General features: G+C 42.0%; 1 protein-coding gene across 1 annotated transcript in view; it reads right to left on the bottom strand.

Moving 5' to 3' along the window:
• LOC118673511 (amyloid beta precursor protein binding family B member 1 interacting protein) overlaps positions 1-25,822 on the bottom strand; it is a 101,310-nt gene that overhangs the window by 34,257 nt on the left and 41,231 nt on the right. Inside the window, exons 2-7 of the mRNA XM_036344417.1 lie at positions 20,640-20,711; positions 19,482-19,569; positions 16,826-17,118; positions 13,647-13,724; positions 9,061-9,220; positions 6,366-6,487 (exon numbers count right to left, since the gene is read on the bottom strand). Coding sequence (XP_036200310.1) covers positions 6,366-6,487; positions 9,061-9,220; positions 13,647-13,724; positions 16,826-17,118; positions 19,482-19,569; positions 20,640-20,711 — 813 coding nt within the window. The remainder of the gene's footprint in view (positions 1-6,365; positions 6,488-9,060; positions 9,221-13,646; positions 13,725-16,825; positions 17,119-19,481; positions 19,570-20,639; positions 20,712-25,822) is intronic.

Genomic DNA, 25,822 nt, shown 5'->3' with positions numbered 1-25,822 from the left:
TTTCATTGATCTTTTATATTGTTTTTTTGGTCTCTATGTCATTTATTTCCACTCTGATCTTTATTATTTTCTTCCTTCTGCTCACTCTGGTGTTTTTTTGTTGTTGCTATCTTTCTAATTCTTCAAGTTGCAGAGTTAGATGGTTTATTACCATTTTTCTTGTTTTTTTGAGGTAGGCCTGTAATGCTATGAACTTCCCTCTCAGGATTGTTTTCACTGTATCCCAAAGATTTTGGATTGTTGTGTTTTCATTGTCGTTTGTTTCCAGGATGTTTTTTATTTCTTCTCTAATCTCTTTGGTAACCCACTCATTGTTTAATAGTATGCTATTTAGCCTCCAAGTGTTTGAATTTTTGTGATTGTTTTTACTATAGTTGATTTCTAATTTTATGTCATTGTGATCTGAGAAGATGCTTGATATGATTTCAATCCCCTTGAATTAGGAGAGACTTTGCCTGTGTCCCAATATGTGGCCTCTTTGAAAATGTTCCATGTGCACTTGAGAAGAATGTATATTCTGTAGTTTTAGGGTTGAATGTTCTGAAGATGTCAATTAAGTCTATCTGATCTAGTGAGTCATTTAGGGTTGAAGTTATTTTGCTAATTTTTTGTCTAGAGGATTTATCCAGTGATGTTAATGGGCTATTAAAGTCTCCTACTATGATTGTGTTGCTGTCAATCTCTTCCCTGATGTCTTCTATAAGTTTTTTTTTTTTTTTTTATGTATGTGGCTGCTCCTGCATTGGGCACATAAATCTTTACCAGAGTTATTATCCTCTTGTTTTATTGATCCCTTTATAATTATGAAGTGGCCTTCCTTGTCTCTTGTTATGGTCTTCACTTTGAGGTGTATTTTGTCAGATATAAGTATTGCTACCCCTGCTTTTTTTTTTTCATTTCCATTTGCGTAATACAGCAGTTCTCAACCTGTGGGTCACGACCCTTTTGGGGGTCGAACGACCCTTTCACAGGGGTCGCCTAAGACCATCGGAAAACACATATATAATTACATATTGTTTTTGTGATTAATCACTATGCTTTAATTATGTTCAATTTGTAACAATGAAAATACATTCTGCATATCAGATATTTACATTACGATTCATAACAGTAGCAAAATTACAGTTATGAAGTAGCAACAAAAATAATTTTATGGTTGGGGGTCACCACAACATGAGGAACTGTATTAAAGGGTCGTGGCATTAGGAAGGTTGAGAACCACTGGCCTAATAGATATTTTTCCATCCCTTCAAGTTCAGTCTGTGTGAGTCCTTTGTTCTGAGGTTAGCCTCCTGTAGACGGCATATGTATATGTCATGTTTTCTTATCCAGTCAGTCACTCGATGTCTTTTGATTGGAGCATTTAATCCATATTACATTTAATGTTATTATTCATAGGTACTTGTTTGTAGCCATTTCTGAACTTTATTCCTGTGTTCCTTCCTCCCTTTCTATTTCTTCTTTTTACAGCATTGCCTTTAGCATTTCTTGCATTGCTGGCTTGGTAGTGATAAACTCCCTTAGTCTTTTTTTGTCTGAGAAGCTCCTGATTTCCACTTCAATTTTGAATGATAGTCTTGCTGGATAGAGTATTCTTGGATTCAGACCTTTGCTTTGCATCACTTTGTACACTTCATTCCATTCCCTTCTAGCTTGATGTGTTTCTTGTTTCTCTTGAGAAGTCATTTGATAATCTGATGGGGAATCCTTTGTAAGTAACTCTCTGTCTCTCTCTTACAGCTTTTAAGATTCTCTCTTTGTCGTTAACATTTGCCATTGTAATTATGACTTGTCTTGGTGTGGGTCTTTTGGGATTCATCTTGCTTGGGATTCTGTACTTGTATAACTTTTTTCTTCCCCATATCAGGGAAATTTTCTGTCATTATTTCTTTAAATAGATTCTCTAAACCTTGCTGCTCTTCTTGTCCTTCTGCCACCCCTATTATACATATGTTACGTTGTTTTGTGTTGTCCCAAAGCTCCCTTAGGCTCTCCTCCTGCTTTTTAATTTTTTTCTCCAGTTGCTGTTCAGATTGGGCTTGTTTCTCTACCTTTTCTTCTAACTCACTGATTTGGTCCTCTGCTTCTTCTAGTCCACTGTTGAAACCTTCCATGGTGTTTTTGATTATAGCTATATCACTTTTGATTTCTTTCTGATTTTTGCATAGGTTGTTAATATTCTCGTCCATCCGTTTTATAAACTGTATGACCATTACTCTGCATTCTTTTTCTGTCTTGTTGATTGCCTCAGTTTCACTTATTTCCTTTCTTGGTGATTCATCTTTTTCTTTCCTCTGTGCGTTGTTTCGTTGTCTCTCTGTTCTAACTATCACCAGAAGGTCCAATCACCAAGTTGTAGCGGCCTGGGCCGTGTGCTGTGGGAGCTTTGCGCCACCTGTCACTGAAGAGCTCTGACACCAAGACGTGTGGCTGCCGTGGGTCTGTGGGAGCCCCGCTCGCCCAGGATAAGAGTCACTGGCATTCAGTGTGGCCTCGTGCGTACACCTAGAATGAGAGACCCTGCCTGCACAGTGCTGAAAAAGAGACCCTGCTGTTGTGTGCCAAAAATCAGAGTCCCCTAGCATGCACCAGGAGTCAGTGTCCCCTGTTCCTGCACTGAGAATTGAGTATTGTAGTCTTTATTGCTTGGTGTGGCCTCGCGCTGAGAATCAGGTCCCTGTGTGCGCATGCGCCGAGTATTGGAATCACTGGCTCTTAGTGTGTGTGTACGCGGAATCAGGGAACCCATATGTGGGTGATGAGAAACAGAGTCAAGTCACTGGTGCTCAGTGCTGCCTCTCGTGTGGAAAATGAGGGTCCCCGGTCTGCTTGGAGGACCAGGTTGCACAGCTGCCCTGTGTCGATGGGAGGTCCACTCCTGCGCAGTGGGAGACAGACTTCCATGCGCCCTCACCCAGAATCAAAGTCAGGTGGTACAGTTGCCCTGAGTGGGGCCGGGGTCTGGTTGCGGGAGTATGCACTGCGGGAAACAAACTCCGTGACCATGCGCCCAGGCTCAAATTCAGCGCAGCCTCCCTGTGTGGGCAGGAGGCCTGCTTATGCGGAGAAGGTCTAGCAATTCCTACGTAGCTGCAGAGGGCTGGCGGGGTTAGGGATGGGCTCTGTGACTCACAGAAATCCACGGCTGGGGTGCCTGGAGTCTTGGTCTCCGTGGGTCTGCAGCTGTGGTCACAGGTCTTTTACCTGAGTGGCTGTAGGGTCCCGGTGTGCGTCTGAGACCAGATTGGGTGGTGGCGAGGCTAGGATCCTAGTCTCAAGCATGTTCTTCAAGATGGCGTGATTTCTGTGCCAGTGGTGTTCTTCCCAGAGTGTTTGCAGTGGCAGCGGGGTTTTGCCTTTTAAGACTGCTCTGTTTGGCAGCCCCCTGGAAGACTTGTAGGATCTGACTGTCTCTATCTCAAACACACACACACACACCACACATGTCCACACACTCCTGTATTGCTCCCTCACTCTCTCACACATTCCCCCTCCCTACTTTCTTGCTGGTCGCCATCTTTTCTCCAGGATATTCTTTAGTTCAACTATGTCATTCTTAACTGCTGCTTGATTCGTATTCATTGTTTCTACTTTTTTTCATGCTAGTGCCATTCTCACTGAGTTCCTTATAGTTCCCATTAAGTTTCTTTAGTTCTAAGTTGTTTGAGCATCCTTTTAACCAGTACTTTGAGTTCTTTATCTGACAAATTGCTTGCCTTCATTTCAGTTAGTTACCTTTCTGGTGAGTCCTCCTTTTCTTTCATTTTAGGGCTGTTTCTTTGTCTCCCCATTTTAGCAGTCCGGTAGTATGAGTGAGGAGAGGGGGCTGGGCACTCAGCTGGTAGAGGAGGCAAGGTGGGGTGGGGTCTGCTGGTGAAGGAGGTGGGGTGGGCTAGGTGTTCCAATGCTCCAAGGGGTGGCAGGCCTCACACTCCACTGGTCAAGGCAGAGGGGCAGGCAGGTGCTCCGCTGATTGAAGGGGCAGGGCAAGCTGGCATGTAGATCACCAAGGTGTCAGCGCAGACTGCCCATCAAGGCAGGGGGCAGGTTGTCCGGGGGCCAAGGTTCAAGCATGCTGGGTTGCTAAGACTGTCTTGTGTGATTGGGGGCATTGGGTCCTAGCAGTGGGGCTGTGTGCACTTGTCTGTCATCTAAGGGACCTAAGACATGGCTGCTCCCTGCAGTCTCCTCCTGAGTAGGACCCTGGGGATCCTCCTAAATGGCGTGCTCTCCAATTACAAGCAGAGAGAAGTGCCTGATTGAGCAGCATGCGGCAGTGGCCGGCAGCTCCTCCATCAGGAGCACCCAAATAGCCTGACTGTAGTTCCCCCACTGACCAACAGAAGCCCATCCACATTCATACCCATTGACACTCTCCCTCACCCCCACTCACCCACTCATATTCTTACTCTCGCTCCCATGCCTGCTGCCATGTTGGTTCTCTCGTTGGGTACTATTCTTATAGACTCAATATGGAGGAGTGATACAAGTGGTGGCCCTGAATGTAACTTCCCAAATTTAGCTATGTGTGTGGTTGTGTTACAGGATAGCAAGAAGCTAGAAAAATTCCAAGGCAGGAGGAATAGGGAAACTGAGACAAGAAAATTAAACAAGGCCAAACAATTTGGCAGCCTGCAGCCAGCTTGCAAATATCAAGCCCTTACCTTCTCCCAGCCAAGGACACTTGAGAGCAAATGATTAATGTATCTCCAAGGACAGAAAAGCCAGCAGTATTGGGGCTTGGAAAGATAATCACAAATCATGGGAAGTACAACAAAGTAAAAGGGGGATCTTGAAATTTAATTTGTACCAAGATACTTGGCAGAGGAATTTAAAAAATCTACAGCACCCCCTCCCGCAATTCGCTCCTCAGATTAGCCGAGAGAGCCCATTTACACTTTATGCCAGTAGATAAATTCACTTGCTTTGCTCCTTTAATAAATGTGCGTGTTTTACTTTCCTGATAAATTTAACACAATTATCTGGAGTTACTCGTTTGAACTCATTCATACAACAGGACAGGAATTGAGGAGAGGACAGCCCTCCCTCCGGCCCTCCCCACTCCCCAGACCCCACCCTCTGACTCAGGAGGCTGTTCAACAACACCTCTCTGGTGTCTGTGAGAGGTGCCTGTAACAGCTGTTCTGGTAGAGACCACATTTCTCAGCTTCCCTTATAGTTCAATATCACCATGTAATTAAGTTCTGATCAATGGGATATAAGCAAAGTAAAAGGGCCATTTCCAGGTCTCTGCAGTAAGAAGTCTGGTGGTGTACTCCCCTGGCTCTTCCCCCGCGTATACAGACTGGAAATGGTCAGGTGGAAAGCAGCCTTGGACCCAGAGATGAAAGTTCAGCATGGCAGAACCATTCTACTAAATCTTCCAACCTTTGTCTGGGCTGGTATGTGAGGAAGAAATAAGCTTCTAGTTCAGATGGCATTCTAACCAACAGAGGCATTAAAGTGTGGGGTTGAAGGCAGTTATGGTTTGAAGACTTTGTATTCTGTTTGCTATTTGTCACAAACAACAATACTTAATTGCTTTGTTGTCAGTCTGCCACCACACAACTAGGGAAGACCCTCGAGAAAAGCACAGTACAGGGGAAAGAACATTTTCCTATAAGAAAGCTGCTCTAGAGTATCCTTTAATTCTGACTATAGTAAATGAGACCTGGGTTTTTTTTAACCTGTAATAGCTAAAGGTGTCTGGATATATCCAAGGCTCTCATCTGTGTCTACTATAGTTAAATTCTTTGACTTTCCTGAAAAGACTTAATGACCATCATGCAATTACAGTCGGCTGGAGGCCACAGTGGGAAAGCCTAGACTTCTGTGACATCCTTGTACACACAAGTTGAAGGAAGCTTTTCAAATATGGAGAATAATGCTTTTTATTACGTAGGCTATAGAACTAAAGCACAGGAAGTTGTGTATTTTCCAGGTGTGCCTTTTGGTCATCCCAGCATCAATAAGCACCAAATATGAAGAACAAAGAAAGCAATATCTTCAAAATATGAAGCATTAATGGCCCAGGGTGCATAAAGGTATATTGAATTAATGTAGCCAAAGAGAAATAAGGACACAAAAGAAGGACTAGTCAATGGATTGATGTGTTTTGGGTGATGAATCAAAATGGATTATTTTTTTTCTGGATTTCTCAAAGGGCTCTTAGTTTTCATATGGCCCAAGAGTTGAGTTTATGCTTCTTTGAAAGGAATACATTTGTGATATTTTGTGAGGTAATGAATGATGCAATCATCTGGAGTTATTCATTTGAATTCATTCATACAAGAATGAATTCCACAGGTGACATTTAAAAAACCCTCCCCTTTTTATATGGCTTACTGATATACAAGTTATCTTACCTGGGGGTTTTTAAATACAGCATATTTTTCCTCTTTCTTCAAAAATACCACTTTATTTTCTGTGTCTCTTGTCCAGTCTGATAAGACTTCAACAACATTTTCATGGTCTTCAAAAAACCTTTCTGATGAAATAAGAAAAACAAGACAGTATTGAGTTAAGCACAATTCCTCATACTTCACACAGGGTTTTATTTTTATTTTTTAAGTTTTATTGTTTAAGGTATTACAAATAGTAGTACATATGTCTCCTTTTTTTTCCCCATTGACCTCACCCCAGCCTCCCCTAACCCCTGCCACATGCCTTCACCTCCCCCCCCACACACACCCAGTTTCTTGCCTTTGTTGGTTGTGCTTACATACATGCATACAAGTCCTCCCGTTGATCTCTTACCCCCTAAACCAGCCGTGGGCAAACTACAGCCTGCAGGCCGGATCCGGCCCGTTTGAAATGAATAAAACTAAAAAAAAAAAAAGACCGTACCCTTTTATGTAATGATGTTTACTTTGAATTTATATTAGTTCATACAAACACTCCATCCATGCTTTTGTTCCGGCCCTCCGGTCCATTTTAAGAACCCATTGTGGCCCTCGAGTCAAAAAGTTTGCCCACCCCTACCCTAAACCCTCCCCTACCCTCCTGCTATAGTTTTACAGTCTGTTCACACAGGTTTTTAGAAACTCCTATTTCTTTTTCTTTTTTTTTTTAATTTATTGCTTAAAGTATTACAAAGGGTATTACATATGTGTCCATTTTATCCCCCCGCCCTAGACAGTCCCCTAGCCTCCCCTATAGAAACTCCTATTTCTTAGATGATGTCACACTGTAACATTCCTGTTACATTAACTCTTTTAGTGTATCAGGTCTTCAACTTATTTTCCATAAAAAACATGGTAAATGAACCTACACTATAGTAATAATGGTCAGCCATTGGATTTTTTACTGTAAATAGTTTCAGGTAGAGGTAAACATTCTCTCTGTGAGGAGGGCAATTAAGCAATAATTGGTTTAAACAACTGTGAGATATGAGATGAGCACTCTAAAACATCATTCCTTAAACTCTTAAAACAATACATGAATATTGGAACCAAACCTAAACATAAGGGAAGGCTTTCACTTTTGTACTTGACTCAGAGTTGACAAAAACTTCAAGAGGTTCTTTCAGTGTAGGCCATTTCCTCCAGAAAAAAATTTCTCTAAAAGCTTCTGTGGGAACCACGTCAGGGACCTTGGGTAGTCAAGACCAATGGGAGCACGGAGGCCTTGTTGTCAATACACCAGAATGGCCATGGCTTCTCTGAACATGAGCCTAATCGAGGTGCCCAAGGCCAAGACACCATGAGCAGGTGCAAGGACACGCGGTACACGGTGCCCTTCTGCAGCCAAAATGATTGCTGTCATTGTTGGCAACTCAGCCTTCTTTGACCAGGAGTCTGCTAGAGAGAGAGCAGCTGAGCTGAGGTTAGAGAGCTCAGGGAAGAGAGGCGATAAGCACAGAGCATGTAGGTCCTATGTGTGCAGTAGAGAAGAGAGCTCAGCTGGAGCTGAGAGCTGGCATTGCTATGACGTAAGGCTAAGAACGCAGAGAGAGCTCAGATATAGCTATTAGGTTAAGCAGCCAGTGTGCTGGGAGAGAAGCTCAGAGGTAGTTACTATGTGAGGCTACGGAGACCAGCCAGTGTGCTGGGCAGGGGAGACAGGAGAAGCTGCCGAGCCAGAGAGCTCAGGTACCGCTATGATGTAAGGTGGTGAGTCTAGAGGGCAGCGTGCGGCTGCTCAGATAATAGCTGTGGGTACAGAGACTAATGCTGTTTTTGTGGGAAGATGTACATGTTAACCAGCCAGCGTCAGGCTGCCTGTCGGAATGGACTTTGCTATGGAGAATTGTTTTGTCTGACGGCTATATGGTCCACTGGCTTTTACAATAAGACTCATTCTGGAGCTCCAGTGGCACAATCGGTTAGCGCGCAGTACTTATACAATAAAGACTCATTCTTGTACATCCACAACCTCGCATGGCTTCTCGGTCTGCCCCGCCGCCAAGAATTGAATCATACTTAGCTCTCCAGAGCACCAGAGCTCATGCAGGGCTCCTGCTGTCTCTGACAGCTTCGAAAGCAGGAAATTCTCTATGCCACCAAGCTCTCCAGGTAGATAATTGCTCTGTGAGTGGTATTAAGAATGAGAAGTAACAGTATTTCCTTAATTTTTCTTTCTTCTTTTTTTTAAGTAGATCAATTTCTATCAACATTACTTTGCTCTTTGGGGTAGAGCCTCTTCAGCTAGACAAAGTATCAGACATTAGGCGAGTGGGAGGGAGAAAGGGAAAATGGACAGTGATGTGAAGCAGAATTAAACTATAGTTAAAAATGGGAACTCGAAAGAAACATTAGCAGACAGACACCCAGGCCATCCAGAATCTGCTCAGCTTATAAGCATGCAGTACAAAGTATCATTCTGTTACTTTCTTTCTTCTATGCGTCACTAGAGAGTGACAGTATTAATGCTTACTTTCCCCAAGGTCTGCCACCTGCTACAATTTTGCCTCTTCGTTTCTTCCTCACTAAGAAATGAAGAGACAAGAATTGAATCTGGAAGAAGGGAAGTGATGACTCGGAAGTCTTGATGACTTTCAACCAAAAGACAAAATAGACAAAAACCCATAGTAAAGCAAACCCAAAGATTTTGGGGACTTACCAAGTTGTAGTTCTGGGTATATTTCATAAAGACACCAGTCTACACTGCAGTCACAATGGGTTTTCTCGAAAAGGTTGTCTAGAACGTCTCGGGCCAATTGCCGCTCATCCACCATCAGCGACTTCGTGCTGTTATCATTCATGTGCACCTTGACAACCAGCTGAGGATAAAGCCACAGAGCAGCCACTCAATGTCAGCCACTGAAGAAGGCCACCAAGATTGAAGGTTTCAAACCTGCTATTGCTTCTGTTAATTTAAATAAGAAAGTGTCCTGCGAATGGACTCAATATGAATTCACTCACACTCTGAATGCTTGTCTAAGGTGCTAGGAATATAGAGGTGGAGAAACCAATTCACAAAAATAGAAAAATGTGCAATAAACAAAGTCCTTGCCCGGCAAGAGATTGCATTGTAATGAGGGAGGCAGAAGACAAACAGAACCAAGGAAGTGTTGGCTTCCTGTTTTCCTGACATTTGTCTGTTACTTATTCAGGTTCATCCTGGAGCCCAGAAGCATTTCTTTTTTTTAATATTTTTTATTGATTTTTTACAGAGAGGGTGGGAGAGAGATAGAGAGTTAGAAACATCGATGAGAGAGAAACATTGATCAGCTGCCTCCTGCACACCTCCTACTGGGGATGTGCCTGCAACCAAGGTACATACCCTTGACCGGAATCGAACCTGGGACCTTTCAGTCTGCAGGCCGATGCTCTATCCACTGAGCCAAACTGGTTAGGGCCAGAAGCATTTCTTGATTGAAAGCCATACCTGCATCTTTGTAACAAATTCTTCTCTTTTGTTTGGCTGGAGCAGGGGTCCCTTTTCATGCAACCCAAGAATTCTAAGACAATCATTGCCCAACCCCCAGCCTGCAGTGCACACAACTACTCCACACACAACCAGTAGAGAAATCCTGTAAACATCACCAACCAGAACCATCTGATATTCTTGCTTAAATTTCTATTCTTTTTTTTTTTTTTTTCTTTCAGAGAGTGGAAGGGAGGAGGATAGACAGGGAGAGAGAAACATCAGTGTTAGAGAGTCACATTGATTGGTTGCCTCCCATATGTGCCCTGACCAGGGTTGGGGATTGAGCCTGCAATGAACATACAAGGTACGCACCCTTGACTGGAATCGAACTTGGGACCCTTCAGTCCGAGGGCCGATGCTCTATCCACTGAGCCAAACCACTAGGGCTTAAATTTTTATTCTAACTTGAAAAATTAGAAAGGGAAGTGTGAAATAGCTACAGACAAGTTCTGCCTATTTTGTTTCCCTAGGTTTGGTCATGGTAATTCACAAATGAGACTCATCATTATTTAAAAAGTGATTAGGTGGACTGGAGAAAGATGCTATAAAAATGGTAACATTTCTTCCTCCCTAAAAGTTTGGGTTAGATTCTGAACAAGCTGGGAAACTACCCCTCCTGTCCCACTTCCACCTAATCTGATTTTCAGAACATCATGTTGTCAACAGATGAAGGTGCAGTTCCCACCGATTGTTATGCAGAGTTACTGATAGCAACCAAGGACGTGGGCGGTGATAAAAATCTGGGTTAGAAGCAGGCAAGGACCACAGGTGGAAGCTTCATGTAGTGCAAGCATGTCAAACTCAAAGGCTAACATGGGCCAAATAAACAAGGCATGCGGTCCACGAGCCGCGAGTCTGACATGCTTGATGTGGTGCCTTGTCTTCCCAAGTGTCAAAATGTAGAAATCAGGCAGGAAAAGTGCATTTCTAGCTCCTGGTACCATTCGAATTCAGGCTTCCTAGGAACACCTTTTCCACCTTGAAAACCTGTAGCTCAGAAACCTCTAGGTGGATAGTTGCTTTCATTCATGTTTGTCTTCTGCTGCATTTAAAATGATAGGTCCAGTGCCAAAGACACATTCACCTGACTTACGAAATAAGGCCTAGAGCTGTGGTCGGCAAACTGTGGCTGGCGAGCCACATGCGGCTCTTTGGTCCCTTGGGTGTGGCTCTTCTTAAGCTTTAGGAGTACCCTAATTAAGTTAATAACAATGTACCTACCTATATAGTTTAAGTTTAAAAAATTTGGCTCTCAAAAGAAATTTCAATCGTTGTACTGTTGATATTTGGCTCTCTTGACTAATGAGTTTGCCGACCACTGGCCTAGAGGGTCGCACGGAAAAAGAGATATTCCTTAAATAGTGGTCTTTACTATGATTTATTTTCTATGGAAGGCATACCCATTGATCTCTGCCGAGAATTATTGCAATAAAGCAGCAATTTTCAATGTTTTTCATCTCATAGCACACAGAAATGAATTTCTAAAATTCTGCGGCACACCAAAAAATATATTTTTTGCTGATCTGACAAAAAAAAGGTATAATTTTGATTCATTCACACTGGATGGCTATTGTTGTCTTGGCTGTTGTCATTTTCTTATTGACAATCTAAGGGAAAAGAGGTCAGTGCCCCTGACTAAATAGTCAGGGACTGCGTGTCTTAAGAGTTCTTGTGGCACAGCCATTGAAAATCACTGCCACAATGTAGCTTCATGTCCTAGGAAACACTGCCAATGCTGGGATTTAGAAGACTTACTTTTCCTGATGGAAAAATTAATGATATTTGACCACATTTCATTCTTACTTAGGAAATCTTGAGAAAATAAAACATGCTGGTGTTTGAAAGGACAGAACAGGACTGATAGCTGTGTCCCTAACCCCTCCTCCAAGAAAAAGCCACAGAATGTATCAGTTACTCAGCCTGCCTTTATCTCAGCCAATGGCAAAGCAAGGGAAACTAGCTCAAGGCCAAAAGTATGCTAGCCACCCCCCTGTCTTTGTGTAACCAGATCCTAGCTGCACCCTGCCCTTGCGTCACTAGCCCCCGGCCCTCACTCAACCAACCAGAATCGACCAAATCAGTGGTCTGAGTGTGCCCCCACCCCCCGACCCCAAGCCCTATAAATTCTTTGTTCTCTTGGGACGGGGCGCTCTCTCACATCCTACCGCTGCGCCAGTAAAGGAGGCAGAGGGACCAAGCCTGGGCTTGAATAAAGACTCTATGCTTTTGCATCGGACTCGGCGCTCCCTGGTGGATCTTTGGGGATTTTGAAATCTGGGCATAACAGTGTTTTATTTTTATATAGAGAAAAAAAAAATCACCTAATTTGACAATGATGAAAGATTTTTTTTTGCATAAATTGCAAACTAAATTTAATCCACATGTAGTTATGAATGCCCCTAATTATAAAACTTAGAAAATAAGAAAACCAAGAGAAGGCTGGTAATTTTTATCAAGAATGAATCATATTTATTATTTTTCACAGCTTCCATCTCATTTACAATCTGAAGAGTATGTATGCTAACACATAACACTGCTAAATCGCAGTGATACACTATAGGTAAAATGATTCAAGAATGAAAAGCTTCCCTTTTCTAATCCAATATAGTATCAATTTTCAACAGGTGTGCCACAAGAATTTTTAAAACATGCAACACCTGACTACTTAGTCAGGGGCACTAACCTTTTTCCCCTTAGATTGTCAAATTAAAAAATGACAAGTATTCTCATCACTGATGTTTCTATTTCTCTCTTCTTCTCCCTTCCTCTCTCTGAATTCAATAAAAACATATTTTAAAAAAAGAATCAACTAATGAATGCATGAATAAGTAGAACAACAAATCGACGTGTGTGTTTTTCTCTTACTCTCTCTAAATATCAATCGATTAAAAAAATAAGTCTGGATCCAGGGATAGTCATGGAATATTTATTGAATATCAATCAACATGTACTGAGCACTTTTACTCAAAGGACCATGAACATAAGTCCAATGCCCTGTGTGAAAACAATGAGCCACCCAACTCATTTCATTGTGAGGCGCTCCTAAGGAGTCTCAGCATCAGATGGCATGTGCTTCAGAAACTGAAATAAGACAAAACCGTTTCCTCTCTCTCTCTATTTATCAGTTAACCACTATTAACTTTAATTAGGCATATGCTTCTACTAAGGTCAAATACAGGTGTTTCTGCTATAATATAATGAATGTACTCCTGAAAAACCTATGCTCTACAAAAACACGCACAGTAAAACTACAGGCTTATTGGGGGAAAGGTTAGGGGCAATCTCTCAAACCTTCAGCAGTCTCTGAAACCAGAGCACTACTGGGCAATAACTTGGACATCCAGGGCAGGCAGCGAGGCTGGAGGCTGCCTCAGGGAATATGAAAAATGCACAAAAGCAATCTCAGCAATGCTGAGATGGAGGCAAGGCCAACAGAAGCTGAGCTCTGACCCAGGGAAGGTGGGCCCAGACGGTGGCGCCCCCTGCTGTTAGCTAACAGCTGAGCGGAACCAGAGAGGCCCCTTGAGTGTGAGGGAACCCTGGGTGGAGAGGCTTGAAAACGTCCACACGTATATTAACATAAGTCTCCTTTTTATCAATCACGAAGGCGCTAGCTGATGTCATAGAAAGAGGACCTGTATCATTTATCTGTGTCCTTAAATTTAAGAAATTATAATTATTTGGAAAGTAGCACTTGGCATTTTATTTTTTAGTAATGAAGTATAATAAAATGCCATTAATTTAACTTCCCCATGCAAAAGTGATATATAGTTTACCTTCTTGACCTTGGCCTCTTTCAGTTTTTCCAATGCCAGCTTAATTTTATCAGCCTTCGCCTGGGCTTCTTCTTCTTCCTGCAAAATGACAGCCAACCCAGTCCATTAAAGAATACCAGCAAGGAAGCACCTGTGCCATTGCTAGTGTCTTAGTTACTTTATGTTAGCAAAAGGCTAGATTACTGGGCACCAAATTTCACATAATTGAGTTTCAGAATGAAGTAACCATAACAAAAATCTCCAGCCTAGAAATATAGGCTAGCAGAGCTTCACATATTTGATCCAAAAAAATCTCTGCTTGGCTCAAACCTTGGGTATAACCTGAGGAGTCTACAGGTGTATCTCAAGGGATTTTGAGCACTTCCAGAAATTATATGCTTTTAAAAAAAACACACCATTTCAAGTGGCACTAAGTATATTCACTTTTTGTGCAACCATCACCACCATCCATCTCTGGCACTATTTTCATATGAGGTACTTAGAGTAGTTAAATTCATAGAGACAGATGCCCTAACTGGTTTGGCTCAGTGGATAGAGCGTTGGCCTGTGGACTGAAGGGTCCCAGGTTCAATTCGGTCAAGGGCATGTACCTTGGTTGTGGGCACGTCCCCAGTAGGTGGTGTGCAGGAAGCAGCTGATTGATATTTCTCTCTCATCGATATTTCTAACTCTCTATAGCTCTCCCTTCCTCTCTGTAAAAAAATCAATAACATATATTTTTAAAAATTCATAGAGATAGAAAGTAGAATAGTAGTTGCCAGGGGCTTCAGGGAAGGGGGAATAGGGAATTATCATTTAATAGGTATACAGTTTCAGCCCCAGCTGGGTGGCTCAGTTGGTTGAAGTGTCATCGGTACACCAAAGGTTTTGGGTTCAATTCTGGTCAGGGCACAGACTAGGTTGTGAGTTTGATCCCTGTCCCCAAGCGTACAGGAGGCAACCAATCTATGTTTCCACCCCTTCTCATATCAATAAAAAACATATCCTAATAAACATATCCACAAGAAAGAAGAAAATCCCGCCATTTATTACAATGTGGATGAACCTTGGGGTATTATGTTAAGTGAGATAAGTCAGACAGAGAAAGACAAATACTGTATGATCTCACTTAAATGTGGAATCTAACCATAGAAACAGAGAGTAGAGTGGTGGGAGCCAGGGCATGGGAGATGAGGGAAATTGGGAGATGTTGCTGAAAAGGTACAAACTTCCAGTTATATGGTAAGTTTGGGGGATCTAACGTACAGCATGGTGACTATAGTAAAAAATGCTGTATTATATACTTGAAAGTTGTTAAGACAGTAGATCTAAATGTTCTCACCACATATACACAAAAAAGGTAATTATGTAGAGTGATGGAGGTGTTAACTAATCTTATTGTGAAATCATTTCACAATCTCTGATTCAAATCATCGTGTTGTACACCTTAAACTTACAGATATTATGTTAAATACAGCTCAATAAAAATGAAAAAAAGAGCCTCTGCTCTATATGGATCACCAATTTTTAAAAATAAATATGTTTTTATTGGTTTTTAGAGGGCGAGGGATAGAGATAGAAACATCAATGGGAGAGAAACATCATCAATTGGCTGCCTCCTGTACCCCTGCTACTGAGGATCAGGCTGCAACCAGAGCATGTGCCCTGACCAGGAATTAAACTGTGACCTCTTGGTTCCTGGGTTGACGCTCAACCACTGAGCACACCGGCCGGGCTATGGATCACCAATTTTTATTTTTTTTATTTTTATTTTTATTTATTTATTTTTATTTCTTTTTTTTATTATTATTAGTTAAGGTATTACAAATGTGTCCACATCCCCCCCATTAACCCCCAACCTCCCCCCCACACACAAACTCATGCTCCCATTCCCCCGTTGTCCATGTCCATTGGTTTGGCTTATATACATGTATACAAGTCCTTCGGTTGATCTCTTCCCCTTACCCCCGCCCTCCCCTACTTTCCTTCTGGGGATTGATAGCCTGATCGCTGTTTCTCAGTCTTTGGGTCTGTCCTTTTTCATCAGTCTATGTTGTTCTCTATAATCCACAAATGAGTGAGATCATGTGGATCACCAATTTTTAAATAATTTTTCTACAATAAATACATAATATAGCAATGAATATGATTTAATATTTGATTTACATTTAATATCTGTTCATTCTAAAGGCATTATAGGAACTTTCAGGGTTACTAGGGTCATATTTATGAACACCAACCATCACACAGTTCAACAAATGTGGAAGTCATAACAAATTGAGTGATATTCTTACTCTAATATATATTTTAATCCTCACCTGAGTTTCCAATGATTTTTAGAGCGTGGAAGGGAGGGAGGAGGGGGAGAAAGAGAGAGAGGGAGAGAAAGAGATAGAAACACTGAAGTGTGAGAGACACATTGATTAGTTGCTTGTGCCCTGACCAGGGTGGGGCTGGAATCTGCAACTGAAGTATGTGCCCTCGACCAGGAATCAAACTGCGACCCTTTGGTCCCCAGGTGGATGCTCTAACCACTGAGCGACTGGCCAGGGCTAAAACATTTTGGAAGTGCTTTACTCTAAGAAATCTTAAAAGTTTTTTTTCACTTTTATGAGAGAAATGTGATAAGATGATGTCCCAAATAATGACCACATCAACTGTCTAGTTATTTTCCCAGTATTTACAAATGTATTAATATCAAGTACTCATCACCTGCCTGTCCACAACACCCTTCCCTAACTACATTACAAGTAATTCTTAGATATATCTTTGCCCTACTGAACAGGGCTGACCAATTTAGCAAAATTCCATTTAGTTCAATTCAGAAATATGTAAGGAATGCTTTCTATTCTTCATGTGCTGGGTTAGCCCCAGCGACACAGAAATGTATAAATCAGTTCCACAGTTCATACCAAGTTAATAAAACACCCTCAAAAGTTGATTATTATTAGGAAGTGCTGCATATAAATACAGATTTTAGCCAAACTATAATTCCTGATTATGGCCTTAATATGTTCTTTATACACACCCAAGGGTCTTATTTCTAGAGAACTCTGCCTTTCCAATGAACATACTCAGTATCCTTATTTCTTACTATCTCAGAGCTTTCGGGGTACAAACTTATAAATGTCACCCTCACTTTGAAGAAAATAAAAATGATGGGTAGCAGAGGTCCTGCCGTCTCTGCCCCAGGCGCTTACCTGAGAGAGAGGTTCAGGAGGTGGTGGTGGCAGAGGCAGGTCTAACATGGGGTCTGCTGGTGGAGGTGGTAAATCATCCTCATATTGGCTCATACTAGTTGCAACGACATTTGCTCCGTAACCAGGAGAGGCTGCGCCACTGGAATGTGACACTTCCGGAGGGGCTGGATGATACGGACCCTGAGAAGATTCTTTCTGTGCCTGGATTGTCCTCTGTTCAGCTTCACTTATATCTGCTACCAGATCTGCCATGAGCGCATCTAGATCTTGGTCTTCCAGTGCATTTAAGGATTCTGATAAGGGAAAATTATGTTAATAATAAAAACAAAGATTTGTGCCTGAAAAAATGGAATAAAGGTTATTTTCAGTATAGTATTTGAATACTGGTCTTGAGGGATTGAGGGTGGGTATAGGGCAATAAGGAGAGGCTGGTAAAGGGGGAAAAACTTTCAGTTATAAGATGAATAAGGTCTGAGGGTCTAATGGTGAGCATAATTAATAGCACTGTATTGTACGACTGAAATTTGTGGGAGAAGAAAACTTAGATGTCTTTATAAAAAAAGAGAGGAGAGAAAAGGTTACATATATGAGTGTGGAAAGGTAAATCTTCATTGCTCATATGTGCAAGTATATACCATCTATTAATGCTATAATTTCATAAAAGTGTATTTTTTTTGAAATTTCATGAATGTTACCTATGCAAAAATGATTCATAGTTTACCTTCTTTTATTCAATGTTATGATGGAAATAACAGCCAGGAAAAATAAATGTATAATAGAGACCTGGTGCACCAAATTCGTGCATGGGTAAGCTCGCTAGGCCTGGCTAGTGATCAGGGCTGATCTGTGGGGTGACTGGTCCCCGCTGGCATCTGCCTTGGCCTGCCTAGTGCCACCCGCTCACCAGCTCTGCCCTCCTCACAGCTGCCAGTTGCCTCCCTCTGTGGGGTGACTAGAGGAGTGATTGGGGGCCCCCCGCTGCACCTGCCTTTGCAGGCCTGAGGCCTGCCGGTTGGGGGCAGCTCCTGCATTGAGTGTCTGCCCCCTGGTGGTTAGCGAGCATCATAGTGACAGATCGTTCTGCTGTTTGGTCAATTTGCATATTAGGATTTTATTATATACTAGAGGCCTGGTGCATGAAAATTCATGCACTGGATGGGGGGGATGCCTCAGCCCGGCCTGCCCCCTTTCACAGTCCAGGAGCCCTCAGAGGCGGGAGGCGACCTGGCAATCAGGGGAAGGCAATGCCCCATCACACCTCTGCTGCTGCCACTGCCGGCAATGCAGGCCTTGGCTGGCCCTGGTTACCTGAGCCTCGGGCGGCCCTGGGTGACTGGGGGGCTGAGGGGACTGGGAGTCTCCGGAGGCGGGACCGGCCTTGCTGTGCGCCTGCTGCCCCGACGGGGCTGAAGGGACTGGGTGCTGCCTTCTTGTGGCTGTGGGCACCACCTTCTTTGAGGGTGTGGCAGTCAATTAGCATATCCCCTCCTTATTGGCTGTGGGTGCTGCCATCTTTGTGATGGTGTGAGGGTCAATTAGCATATTCCTCTTTATTAGATAGGAAGATAGCAAATAATAGAAAAGAGGATGGGGGAAAAAGAAAATTGGAAGAGGTGTATTATAATATATCAAGGTACAGGCATTGGCACCTAAGTGTTTATAAAAAAATATTACTGAAAATAACAGAAACAAAGAAACCCAATGAGTGTCAGAAATAAAACTTGGAACTCTGGATTTCTGTAACTGGATTTCTCTATTATTTTGTTTTTCAGATTTTTGGTAGGCACTGCCATTCTTTGGCAAATCTTTTTCAAGATTTGCAATGAATTTTCATTCATTTGGAGGTGATTACTTCAAACTTCACTTAATGTGAATAGCATGTGGGCTAAAGATTGTCTCTGCACTAAATAAAAAAGATAGTTTTGTTAATAAAATAACATGACAATCTCAGGAAGAATAAAAAATGTCAGAGCAAAACAGAGCAAATATATCAAATTATGTAGAAATTAAAATATATTATATTTGGAAGCATCCATTCATATATTATCAATCATTATCCAACAAACAGTTCAACATTATCCTTGAAGAAACATTTACTTATTACTTTTTTATATTACTGTGCTTTGTTTCTCTAAAGCAGTGGTTCTCAGCCTTCCTAATGCTGCGACCCTTTAATACAGTTCCTCATGTTGTGGTGACCCCCAACCATAAAATTATTTTTGTTGCTACTTCATAACTGTAATTTTGTTACTGTTATGAATCATAATGTAAATATCTGATATGCAGGATGGTCTTGGGTGACCCCTGTGAAAGGGTCGTTCAACCCCCCAAAGGGGTCGTGACCCACAGGTTGAGAACCGCTGCTCTAAAGGCTTAGATAAAAATTCCCTTTACTTCTTAAAAAACAATTAAGAGAGTTTTGACACTACACAATTGCAGGATAGTGTTACCTTTCATTACAGGCAAAAATATTTTCTTGCCCTTTCAATCCAATCCAGACACACACAAAAATGCTATCTGAAATTCAGGATTATAAAAATTACACTCCCTACGGTGTCCAGGTTCCTTAAATTTTGTTTTCAAATTGTAGTTCCACACAGATTTTAGTCATTGTTATAATTTAAAATTATTTAAGGAAAGAAATTATTATGCTTACCATTTAAATCCTTAAAACCCACACTGTAGTTAAACTCAGCCCTGGGAGGTTTAGGGTCCGAAGGAGGAAGAGTGTCGACTCCTAAACTCTGTGGAAACAGATCCCCGCCCCCCCCCGAAAAGTTAATCATGAGACTAACATTTTTACAGCACATTTAATCATTAAGTCAAAAGTCATGTATTGTTTACACATTTTCTCTCTAGGTATGTTATTTTAAAATGATATTCTTATTTGAGAATGTTTTCTGTGATTTCTGCCCCCTGCATAATATTAGAAATTAAAAATTATTCTAGGAAGTACATCTTGAAACAAAACAGGCCAACGGAGAATGATGAGAATGAGAAAGTTAATTTTTACAAACAATAGAAAAAATTTCCTGTAATGATGCATTTGTAACATATGTACTATACATTTTTCTTTAAAAACGCACATTATTTTTATTTATTTTGTAGAAAAGCTTAAGATCCCTACCTTATTTAGGAATATTGGGTTGTTTTTATTTCAATATTTTATGCAGGAAGTGATGAATCAACGCTGCTCTGATTTATGAGAACACGGCAAGGCACCCCAGTTTGCCTGACTCTGTAACCTGGGTCAGCAGCCTCAGCGCTCCAGTCACTAGTGACTGACCCTGAGTTAATCTGGTCTTTCTCAGACCTGAAGCCTATGGCTGAGTGGCTTTCATGTTACCTGAGGGGGCGAAGTTCTTACAGTGTAAAGAGGCTACAGTAATTCCCTTTTAGTCCTTTAAAATGTAGCATTTCCTCAAAAATTTTACTAATTTTCTTACCTAGTCTTTCTATAAAGGTAAGTGCAGGGGAGATTGTTCAGTGCTGGTGGTTGTGGGAGGGATTCACTTGCAGAAAATCCCTCCATTAGCTAAATGATTGGCCACAATAAGCATGGAAATTGCCAAAACAGAAGGTATGTGTGACCAATGCATTCAATCAACTGAACTCAGGTATAATTAGGAAAAATGCTTTATTTCCTGGCGCCCCCTGCCCCCCCCCCCCCCGCACTGTCACAGTTACATCAGCAATATATAATATCGTCAATCTCCATTTTTTAAAAAGATAGCTCTCTTTTCAGATTAAAATCTAATTATTTAGCCCCATTTTTTTCTTCTTCCTAATTTGATAGTTAAAGAAGGAGATTTACCTGGGTCAAAAGATCCATCTCTCCCAGCAAATTGCTGAACATTTGGTCGATATCATCATTTGACTCATCCATCTGAAAAAGAAAGAAACCCATCTATAAACAGTCTAATAAAAACCTGATCTCTCTCAACTGAAGGATTTGTATGCATGCATATAAGCATAACCAATGGACATAAGACACTTCGGGGTAGGGGAGGCTGGGGGAATGTCAAGGGGCGGGGGGAAAGAAGACATATAATACTCTTTGTAATACTTTAAGCAATAAAACAAAATTAAAAAAATAATAAATTATAACAAAAAACAACAACAACAAAAAGCCTGATCTTTCGATAATTGTCCCATCTCTTTTTTTTCTCTCCAGGTGTCATATGGAGAGGAATGCTCATTTCAGCTTAAAATTCCATGACTGATCCCATTCCTTGGTCCAAGATTAAACGAAACCCTAGAAACTGTCTCAGAGCTACAATCAGACTTTGTTTCTCCAGACCAATCTAGTCTCTGGGGCCAAGTGGACAACGTGGGCATTGTTCAGGAATTCACCTCCCTGCAGGAAACCCTCCTTAGAGAGGAACAAACCTCATGCACAGGTGGTTATGAAGGAGAGAGATGCAGAACTTCACCTCCACTTACAAATTTACACAGAAATATGTCAGGAGTCAGAAAGCATCTTTACCAAATGATTCTCTGCTTTACAAAAGCTCTCTGAAACAGCAGCTTTGGTTATTGACTTGGAAGTATTGGGGTGATAAACACTTAGAACCAAATGGCCACACAACCAAGTGATGAGAGACTGAAATAAATCCTGATGCAGTATCTTACATCAGAACTTTTCTTTGCCTAAGACAAAGGAAGCAATTGCTCAAGAAAGGAGAAGTGTTTCCATACAATGAGGTGGGACACCCTGTGAGGTCCAACTAGCAGCTCTCCTGACACTTTTGGCAGGGTTGAATTAGGAAATTAGGAGACGTGATTACTAGCCTCCTTCAGCTACTCGTTAGTAGTATGCTGTTTGGCAAAGGGAGTTAACTACTTCACCTATAACGTGAGTTTGCTGGAGATACTTTCTAAGGGTCCTAAAATGCTCTAAAACATTAGAAGATTAATGCTAATTACATTCAAGCTAAGAAGTCTGGTTAGAGGATCAGCATGGGTTTTAATTATTATATATGTTAACTTAAACATATACAAAAGTAGAGAAAATAATATTATGCTTTTCATGAAATCAATTTTTAGCTTTAACCATTGCCAATTCACAACTGATATTTTAATTTTAAATATAATACCTATGTTTTCTCCCAATAATTATTTTGAAGCCAATATTATTTTTCCATAAATATTTCAGTATGTAGCTCTAAAATATTTTTTTTTACCATAACCATACTACTATCATCTCTGTGATGATTACTAATTTTCCAGAACACCCTATCTGGCTTTAGCGGGGTTATCTTGCAGGAACATGGGTAGCTACAAAACTGGACTGGCCAGGAAAGGGTTAGGAAGGGGACTTCCGTTAAAACTCGAGAGGTCTATAATACCGTGGGACAAGCACATTCCTAAGAAGCAGACACATATCAGAGAACCAGGTGTACACATACACGGGACGGGGGAATGCAAGGAAACCATTCAGTGAATGCTCAGGGTCTTTCACACAAGGTAGGCAGGTGAGCACTCAGGTATGAAAGAGACCGACCAGGCAGACACTGCAGGTGTGAGTCTATGTGTGCAGGTCTAAGCGGTCACGGAGGACTCGAACAGAGCATCAGTGAAGAAACATGGAAGATGCCCATCCTCTTTATGTGGTTGTTGGGCTTAGGATTCATTGCAGTCAGGAGGAGGAGACAGAGCTGCAGGAGGGGAGGAGAGTCAAAGCTGGCTCCATTTGAATGTGGTTTTATCCCCTCCCAGTTGCTTACAAAGTATCTGAATCATACCCTCCCTTCAATTTATCTACAAATGGCGGAAAGAAAGTATTTTAGTCACCAAAATGCCCTTGGTTTCACAGACTGTCCGTTCAAAAATTTAATCTGGTATTCAAAATCTTATAATGGGTGATTCATTCATTGTTTTAATAAGAGGAAAGTAACAGAAAATAATAAAATTGCAGAACTGCCCATTTATTTTCATTAGAATATTATGTAGTAGGGGGATGGGGGTGCTGGAGGGAGTCAATGGGGAAAAAAGGGGGACATATGTAATACTTTCAACAATAAAGAATTATTTTAAAAAATAGTATTATGTAGTATAATAATGTGACAAAAATAGAAGAATCAGATGAATAATTATTAACAGGATAAGTTGACAGTATTAGTGTTAATATATTTCCAACTTTTCATAAGGGAAAAATAATCTATTCAAAGTGAAAAAACATATTTATGTTCTGACCTCAAAACAGCCACCAGTATTACAATATAGTCACAGGATCCAAAGATAATGCTAATAAGAATAATCTTGCTATTGATGTTTTCTCTTAAATCATTACATTTGGAAAAGTACTAAAGTGATGAAGAATAAAGTCTTGAAAGGAAATATGACACCCATGAATCAGAAAAACCCAGAGCCCAAAGACCTTGGTTTCTCAGCCTGTGCACACCACTGATACACAGCGGCTTAAGGACATCCAGAATATCTTACACTTAAGATGGAAATAACTCAAAACAGAGTTCTCATGACTTCTGCTGACACTCTTCTAGGTTCATTTGGGAAAAATCTTTCCCCTTGCCCTTTCATTCCTCTCTCCCAGAGTCTGTTGTTATGGAATTATTAAAAGCAGTCAGCATAAAAAATGCGCTGTAAACCTAGGTGTAAGTAAATCTGCTACTGAGCGTAGCAGATTTAAAAGAGTTGCGTCCTTGGTGAAAATAATAATTCATTTGAATTAAGAGCTATTATTAACATAAATTCATGAATTTATATTAATCTGTAAATACAATCATTTTACATACTTACCTTATTTCTGGAATGGACAGACCCAGTCACTCAAATATACGCCCCCCCACTCCCGCCCCCAACACACACACAAGTGTGACAAAATAGGGATGTGTCTGTGTCTATTTGCATGCGTGGTATTTTTCAAAGGTCAAAATTAAGTTAAGAGAGAGAGAGAGAGAAACACCCATCCCCAAGAGCTGCAAGTGTTATTTGGGTCAACAGCAGGGAGGGGCTGCCTTAGTGAAGTAACAGATTGCAAAACAAGCAATGTGTTATCATGTTGGGTGGAATTAACATCTTTTTGTGAGTATGTCATTTCTGAGTTCCGTTTGTGTCCTGGGAAGAACACCAAACTGCTGAGTAAAAGAAAACTAGAATAGTACTTTATCAGATGGATTTTGTTGTTTTTTTGGGGGTGGGATGGGGAATGGATAGGAGAGAGGTTGAAATTCTCCCCTAGATCTCCTGAACATCCAAGGAAATTTTCCCCAATGCTTACTATTTCCCCAAGGCTCAAATTTCTAAGCCTGTTTTCATCCTCAAATACTTTCTCTTTTCCACTTTCTCTTTTACAGACTTCACATATACATATTTTAAAAACCTACCCGTACCAAAAAAAAAAAAAAAAAAAATGGTTACTATGTGAGGTGATGGGTGTGTGAGCTGAATTTTTTGTGGTAATCATTTCACAGTATATGAATATATCAAATCATTATGTTGTACACCTTAAACATACAGTATTATATGTCAACTAGAGGCCCGGTTCACAAAAATTTGTGCACTCAGCGGTGGGGGGGGGGGGAGGGGGCCCCCCCAGCCCAGCCTGCGCTCATTTGCAGTCCAGGACCCCTTGGGGGATGTCCACCTGTCGACTTAGGCCCACTCCCAGGGGGATCAGGCCTAAACTTGCAGTCAGATATCCTACTGGCAGCCAGGGAGCCCTCGGGGGATGTCCAACTAAAGGCTTAGGTCCCCAAGGGATCGGGTCTAAACTGTTAATTGGACATTCTTAGTGCTGCCACGGAGGAGGGAGAGGCTCCTGCCACCACCACTGAGCTGGCCAGCCATGAGCCAGCTTCTGGCTGAGTGACACTCCCCATATGGAAGTGCACTGACCACCAGGGGGCAGCTCCTGCATTGAGCATCTGCCCCCTGGTGGCCAGTGTACATTATAGCAACCGGTCATTCTGCCGTTCAGTCAATTTGCATATTAACCCTTTATTATTATTACTAGAGGCCTGGTGCACGAAATTCGTGCACTGGGGGGTAGGGTTCCCTCAGCCCAGCCTGCTCCTCAGTCTGGGAGCCCTCAGTGGATGTCCTACTGACGGCCACAGTCTGGCAGCAGAGGCTCGGAGCAGGCGTCGTGTGTGTGTGTGTGTGTGTGTGTGTGTGTGTGTGTCTGCTGGGGGTCTGCCCCCAGCCACATTGGAGGCTCAGAGTAGGCACTGTGTGTGTGTGTGTGTGTGTGTGTGTATGTGTGTGTGTGTGTGTGTGTGTGTGTGTGTCTGCTGGGGGTCTGCCCCCAGCCACATTGGAGGCTCAGAGTAGGCACTGTGTGTGTGTGTGTGTGTGTGTGTGTGTGTGTGTGTGTGTGTCTGCTGGGGGCCTGGAGCAGGAGTCCCTCTGTGTTGATCTCTCAGGCTCCTGGCCTCCACTGCGTGTTGTACTCTCCCTTGAGCTGTGGCCAGAGTGGGGCCGCCCTTGCCTGCTGTGGGATCACAGCAGCGACCCAGGAGCAGGCACTCAGGGGGGCTGGCTGCAGGCCGCCCTTGCCTGCTGTGGGATCGTCGCAGCTTCTTCGATCACCGATCAAAGGCGGCCCGGTTCTCTGATCCAGGGCCATGGGGCAGGGCAAAGGGGGCCCTGAGGGCCGCCTTCGCCCTTCCCCTGCTCTTGCCTGCCGCCTGGGTTTCCAATCACTGTCCTTCCCCTTTCGCCTCCCATCATTGTGCCTACGTATGCAAATTAACCGCCATCTTTCTTGGCAGTTAATTTGCATATTGCTCTGATTAGCCAATGGGAAGCGTAGCGAAGGTACCGTCAATTACCCTTTTTGTCTTTTATTAGATTAGATATAGGATGTCCCTATTTCCCCCCTTTTGCCCCCTCTGCCCAGCTCTTGCCCCCCCACTTCTCTCTGGCCATCACCATACTGTTGTCTGTGTCCATGGGTTGTGCATATATTTTCTTTGGCTAATCCCTTCTTTAAATTTTTATTTTCAGATAAGTGCTTATAACTGCACTATTATATAC

The sequence above is a fragment of the Myotis myotis genome, unplaced genomic scaffold (genome assembly GCF_014108235.1).
Source record: "Myotis myotis isolate mMyoMyo1 unplaced genomic scaffold, mMyoMyo1.p scaffold_m19_p_1, whole genome shotgun sequence".
Classification (NCBI taxonomy): domain Eukaryota; kingdom Metazoa; phylum Chordata; class Mammalia; order Chiroptera; family Vespertilionidae; genus Myotis; species Myotis myotis.
Note: the sequence above shows the minus strand (reverse complement) of the source record. Positions and strands in the feature narration are given on the sequence as shown.